Source organism: Protopterus annectens, chromosome 4.part1 (genome assembly GCF_019279795.1).
Source record: "Protopterus annectens isolate FY-2018-M chromosome 4.part1, PAN1.0, whole genome shotgun sequence".
In the NCBI taxonomy this organism is placed as follows: domain Eukaryota; kingdom Metazoa; phylum Chordata; order Ceratodontiformes; family Protopteridae; genus Protopterus; species Protopterus annectens.
This window is the reverse complement of record NC_056734.1, coordinates 371,262,200-371,269,191: the sequence shown is the minus strand read 5'-3', so window position 1 is coordinate 371,269,191 and position 6,992 is coordinate 371,262,200. Positions and strand designations below refer to the sequence as shown.

General features: G+C 37.9%; 1 protein-coding gene across 1 annotated transcript in view; it reads right to left on the bottom strand.

Annotated features, from left to right (window-relative positions):
- Positions 1-408: 408 nt before the first annotated feature.
- Positions 409-6,992, bottom strand: part of ABCF3 (ATP binding cassette subfamily F member 3) — a 1,867,236-nt gene continuing 1,860,652 nt past the window's right edge. Inside the window, exon 21 of the mRNA XM_044070185.1 lies at positions 409-993. Within this exon, the coding sequence (XP_043926120.1) occupies positions 835-993 (159 nt within the window). The 3' untranslated portion in view covers positions 409-834. The remainder of the gene's footprint in view (positions 994-6,992) is intronic.

Genomic DNA, 6,992 nt, shown 5'->3' with positions numbered 1-6,992 from the left:
TCCTATCCTCCTGAACCCACCTCTTCAACACCTGTTTTGGCAAACACTTGTAGTCTGGCTCAGAGTCCGAGCTTCATCCCTCTGCACAATGGACTTAGGATAACATTTTTTTTTATCTTTCACACAAAATAGAGTGTTGGCATGGTATAACAGGAATATCATCTTGTCAGGGATGGCACTTATGGTTTGGATTTATTATCTTTTGGCATAAGTATTTGACCCTCAAGATAAAACTCAATTCTGCTGGCAATAAATCCCACTGCAACTCCTACCCCTTATAGGTATTATCACTATAATAACAAAGTGCAACAATGCACATGCTGAAATACATTCCAAGACAGTGTGTGTGTGTTTTTCTCTTTCAAAATTAAAAAAACATGGTGTGGATTGAAGTTAGAAAGCACTCTATTTAAAGTCATAATTCTTTATTAACATACCACCAGTCAAAATGTCTGGGTTCATAAATTACTGGAATAACACTTTCCTGATTCTCATGTCTGGTAACAACTGCAGAAGTCATTTAAAATGAGGATTATGAATTTGGGGGCAATAAAAGTAAGCAGGTGTCTCCTTCCGAAGCTGTCAGTAGGAACTGAAGTGATTATGTGGCTTAGTAACAGGATGTTTTTCTGTTGGTTGGGGGGAGCCTGTACAGGATCCTTAGTGGCAGAATACAAGACTGAAAAATCAGTTACTTTTCTCCTTACAATACAACAACAAAATTTGTTGGCTGTTCTGTAATGATTTCCCTTGTGTGTGGCACAAGGCTTTTTTTTCTCTTCAGTGCAACTCTTCAGTACAGTCAAGAGGTCCTTAGCTTTCCAGAAAAAGGAATTATAAGTACCCCTCCTTGAGGAACTGTTCTTGTAATACATCTTTGTATTCATCAAAGCCACCATCTAACCGTCGTACTGTTTGGTTTTCACATACCCAGAGTTCTCTACATACTATGCGAATAAAACGCTCATCGTGAGACACAAGTATAACTCCGCCCTAGAAAAGCAAAAGAAAATTACAGAGTTAAGCTCTTTTTATCAAGCAAATCAGCTTAAATTAATGGAGAACTTTACTGAGCATTTTCAACACGCCTAAACAAAGCTTTTGGATTTTCATATGCTTTTACATATTTCTTTTCCATTTGTTGACTGGGATAGGTTCATTTTGGCATTGCTCATTTACATGAAAGGCAGAGAGAAAAGCTCCAATTATATTCATTAGCATAAGCAACAACAACTTGCTAATCAAACTAAGTACACCTCTACAGCAATGATTTAAATAAAAAAAAAATATTTAAACATCTTACAATATTAACGTAGTAAAAAATGCAGTCAAATATCTGTAACATCTTTTACAGTATCTAATACAGTAGCTAATAATACTGAGTAGCAAGTGGCATCAGGCAGTATTCTTCAAGCTGGAACAAACACTGCAGTATAGCCAAATGTGGAATGTAAAAGAAGAAAGTAGACAAAGATAATGATTACAGTACTAAGCCCATGGCAGTACAAAACTAAAAGGCATACTTTACATCTTGTAGAGAAAAGGATGAGGAGTAGGTTAATTATATGAAAATGCACAAAATTATATGGTGCATATACCATTACAGTATACAAGAACAGTGTTTGTTCTTGAAAGACAGAACACTCAAGTAAAAAACAGAATAAGGAATTAGTACGTCTTCTCATTACAGTATTACGGCCTAGATAGAAGGTTAATGAAGTGATGCTGCTGAATGAACACGGATGCTTACAAGCTTTCCCGCAGCATATAAATTTGAGATATGAATAAAGACCCATCAATTCCGACTTCATATAGGCCCATTTCAATTTTAAACCACGATAATAAAGTGTTTATGTCTAGAACAGCTAAAAGAATGGCAAAGGTATTGCCAAAATTGATATAGATCAATGGTGTTTTTGTGGAGGAGAGCCAAACATCTGATATTAAAAGAACAATGATGATCCAGAAGGAAGCAGAGTGTAAAAAACTACTACTGTTGGTTTTGGTGGGTCTTGACGCAGAGAAAGCATTCGACGGAGTAAACTGGGATTTTATGAGTAGGGCAACAGAAGCACTTGCATTTCTTGATTCAATAATAAGATTAATTAGGAGGATATATGAGGGATTGGAGGCAAAAATTGAACTGGCACAGTTCCTTTCTAACAAATTGTGTCTGATCAGAGGAACCAGGCTACGGTGTCCTCTTTTCCCTTTATTTACTTCATGGTTAAAGCCACTGAAAGAAAATAAGGGACTTAGAAATTCAAGCATATAATTGGTATGGTAATCAGGAAAAGCTGGCTTTATCTGCAGACAATATTTTTTTTACCTGATAAAAACAGAAAAAGGACATCTGAGTGTTGTGGAACATCATGAGAAAGTTTCAAGTCTTTTCGGGATATAAATTTAATGCAACTCAAAACCAAAGAATGGCTCATGTAGTATCCAACAAGTCAAAAGAAAAAGAGAGTGAAATGTAGAATTTAAAAAACAAACTAAATTATTCAAAATAACAAACGGTAAAGCACTTTCATCATTGTCATGATGTTAGGACTTCATCATATCTATGAAACAAAGCAAATCACATGACTTAAAAACATTGAATAAATAAAGGAATGTACATATAGTCTGAAAATATTACAAAGATTCTAAAAATTTGTAGTGGTTAAAAAGTGAAAACTGTTTACACAGTGTGTCTACATTATCATATGTCAAATGAATTATATAGTAAAACATATGATGACTGAGTTACAAAAATAGGCTGCTTCAGCTTTAAAACTGGGCTTACTGAAATATGTTTATTAAGACGCAGCATTGTATAGGCATTAAGTTTGAACTGCCACAACAGTTCCCTATAGTCATGTGGTTTTCCCAATGACCCCAGCCCAACTCATCCTGAGTCACCACTCCGATTATACCAAATTTAGACTTTTTGAAAACTGTGCATTGTAAATTATGCTTAGTAAGTGCAGTGCAAGTATTTCTGAGTTGGACAGCATACTGATGTCCACAGATTTTTTACAGAAGAGTCTTTCAGTCCTACCCACATAAAATGTAGTAGAGATGGAACAGCAAGCCAAATAAATTACGCCTGAAGTCAGACAATTTCCTTTAACAAAGTATTCCCTTGAAACACAATAGTTAAGATCAATGTATTCTTCTAACATATATGGGCACTGTTGTCAAGAACCACATTTTGTGGTGTTTCTGTTCTTAACTGTGTTGACATACTGTGATTAAAAAAACACATACAGTCTGAAAACACAGCTAAGCCAAAACAGCGAGAAATGTAAGAATACCATCATTGTTGCAGGAACCTGCACCTCTCCTTTTATTATTACTTCAACGTCACATGAAGTTGGAGAACTGTTGTACACTTATTAAAGGATTTTCAGAATCATGTTAGTTTCTGTGGTCAACTTCTAGGTGAGAATAATTAAGCAGGAGGGTTATAAAGGCACACAGGTCTGCCAAGTAGAACATTTAGATAAAATTACAGTACTCAATTTTCCATTACCTGGTTTATCTTACTCAGAATCACTTGAGAACTAAAGCCTGTCCTGGCAAGCAAAGGGCTTAAGGGCAGAAAAACTAATCCTAGATATGATGCCTGTCCACCAAAGAATGACATACCTGCTGAAATGCCAACTGGCCTAATAGCGTGTCTCTGGGATGTAGAAGGAAAGAAGAGTACCTGGTAAACTTCAACAGGACACAATGAGAATACGCAGAGACTAAAAAGAAGGCACCTCTAAGTCTCATACTATTAAACATATTTATAGGGGCCAGTATTTTATAATCCCAATGCAGTGGTGCTCATCATTTTGGTCTCATTAGTACCAATGTAAACATTCATACCAGTCTGTAGAATGGTCATTTCAAGAAGTTTGAAAAATATATAAATTTCTTCCTATGAAATCCTAACAAATATTGTGTGCCAGCTGTGTTCCCCTGCCACAGGCATACAAGGTGAAGCAAATAAAAATGCAAGCAAGATCTACTGACTACAGCTACAGGAAAATTTTTCAAAATGTTTTTGAAGGAATGGAAAAGGCACAAAAAGACAAGATGAGTTATTTAATTGTAGAAAACTACTAAAAAAGTACATGTAGCTGGGTAATGTGTTTTTCTCCACAATGGAAATAAATTATACAGCATCAAGTACATAATTCAGAGACGAAACACAAGGTGTAAAGGGTCAAACAAATGACAAGAAACTGTTTAAAACTTTCAAAGCAGTACTGATATGGGAATATTCCCTTCATCTGGAATTTCTGAACTCCTAACTCCTATTTCCCTGTGCCTCAATGAAAAACCTCAAGGACCTCTAAACAATCTCAGACAAAATGTTCTGTTCTAGTTTCCTGTCTCCTAGGACTGAATGTCACTACATTATCCTTTGCTATCCCAAATGGCTTCCAGTAACAATCTTATTACTTCCTGCCTTAGATACAAAATCCTTATAGTGTGACACCCACCTCCCAACTTCACTGATTTATAAGGAATTATATACTTCATTCATAAGGTCAACAATGCCTCAGTACTTCGTAAGCCCACAAATTTGTTTTAATCTACCAACCATGCAGTTTCTGTCCTTGTACCAGCACCCTGGGATTCATTTCAGAGCGACATCCAAATCATCACATTTCAATAACATCAGAACTAAATTCACACTTCCTAGAAAAAACACTAAGTTGCATTCACTTTAAACATCCTCAATAGCCGAAACTATCATGCATGGTACTGCTGTAACATCTCTACTACCACCACTTATATCCATTTCCCACCTTATTGGATACCAACCCTTTAAATACTGTTTCCACTCAATACTTCCCCTCTGCTGTGCATCTCTAATATCACAAATTACATTTTAGCCCAAAGAATGTGCAAACCTTACTGTATATGACATTATGTGTACATATGTACATAGTGTATGTATCTGGGAAGTAGTTGCTTTTGTTTTGGATGTTGATACTGACATGTATATTAACACTATGTGTATCTTGAAACCATTATGTTTAACATTCTGATATGTATGCATTTCTTCTTCTATTATAATGCAACTCCTGGGCTTTGACTTTCCAGATCAGTCAACTACGCCTGTTAATAAACATACGTACATACATACATAAATAAACGGGTACAGATAATCAGAACATCTCCTTTAATTTCTTAGTACCTAATTAACAAAATGCCAGAACCTAAAGCTGAAGGAAATAAGCCACAGTGGCTAGTGCGTAGTTGTGTGAGTTGAGAGTTAAATTCGCTACAAGTCTCAGGTACCCCATTCAAACCAAGAAACCTTTCTAAAAATTACATTTCAAAATGAAAGATTAATTACACAAAACCTAACAGCACATCACAGATTGCAATAAAGTGCTTTTCATTAAGCACTCTTTCCATCACCACAGTGTGCTTCTGAAATATTTCAAAAGCCTTCTGTCGTTAGGCCCACTTTAATCTCCAAAATCAAAATATAGAAATGTTCAAGAGCAAGAAGTGGTTCCATCTTTTAAGTTCATGAATAGAAACAGAAGAAAAAAAGAATGTAGTGTAAACACAGTATTCTTGTGGTTGCAGACTAAGGTTGCTATCAACTTTTCTATCCTGTTAAGGATTCCGGTTTTGCATGACTGTGTTCCTAAATATTTATGAAAACACAGTTGTGTAAGCAGATTCATTAACGACGGATCGATTTCTACAACATAATTCCTTATTTTTGGGAATTGACTGTAGGAAGATTCTATTATCTGGATTTCTACAGTTCATGGAGATCCTTGGTGCAGATCTGGCCTTTTCCCCCCATACTAAGTTTTCAGAATGATGCTAGGGGGAAGAGACAGACATTCAAAGAGAACACCCTCCCACTTTGAGTAGGAGAGTACAGTTGTGTACACTTACCATAAATGTAGATGTTCAAGTGTATTCACTGTTGCAGTCATCACATTTGGGTTATCCCTGCCAGGGTAGCCCTCAGTCGGCCCGAATACCAGACGCTTAGTATTCCTGCGTCGGTTGCAGTCGCTCCAGGACTGATGTCAGGTCGTCAGTGTTAGAAATTAAGGCAGCTGACGCCATTACATCAGCTTTTCTTGCCCTGTCAGGAGCCCCCAAGAAGGAGCTAGGTTATGGTGGAAGACCACCACCAGTAGAAAGTAAATACCAGAACATCCTCCTAAGGATAGAGAGAGAGAAATTGAGAGAAAGAGACAAGGGGATGGAGGGAGGGAAACCAGGACTGCAACAGTGAATACACTGTAACATCTACATTTATGGTAAGTGTACACAACTGCACTATGTTCTTCGTGTTTCACTGTTGCAGTCATCACATTTGGGTTGATTCCCAAAGCCGAAGAAAAGGGTGGAGGCAGTCAAGAAGACTGGGGAGTGGCAAGGATGCCCTGCAAGACTGCTGTGGCAAAGCCTGCCCTGGATTTGGAGATGATAGGCAGGTAGTAATGCTTGGTGAAAGCATGAACAGACATTCATGTTGCAGCCTCCAGGATGTCCCTGGTAGGGACCCCTCTGAGGAAAGCTGCAGAGGTGGAGGTTGCTCTGGTAGAATGTGTCCTGACCCCCTTGGGGGGAGGTTTCCTGTGCCGCTTGTAGCAGTAATGGATGCAGTGTGCTATCCATTTGAAAAAGGATTGTTTGGATATGGCCTTGCCCTCTGCTCCTGTAGCAAAGCTGACTAACAATTGATCAGTCTTCCTAAATGATTTAGTCCTGTCCAGGTAGAATCTGAGCTGTCTGTGCACATCTAGAGAGTGCAAAATCCTTTCCCCATTGTTTTGTGGGTTAGGGAAAAAGGTGGGTATGGAATGGTTTAGAGCCACACTAGGCACTTTTGGCATGAAGGATGGGTTAGTCCTGAGGGAGACCCTGTCAGCATAGAAACGATGAAGGGCTCTACAGCCATTAGTGCTTGTAGCTCGGATACTCTTCTAGCTGAAGTGATGGCCAGAAGCCAGGCTGTCTTCCAAGAGAGGAAC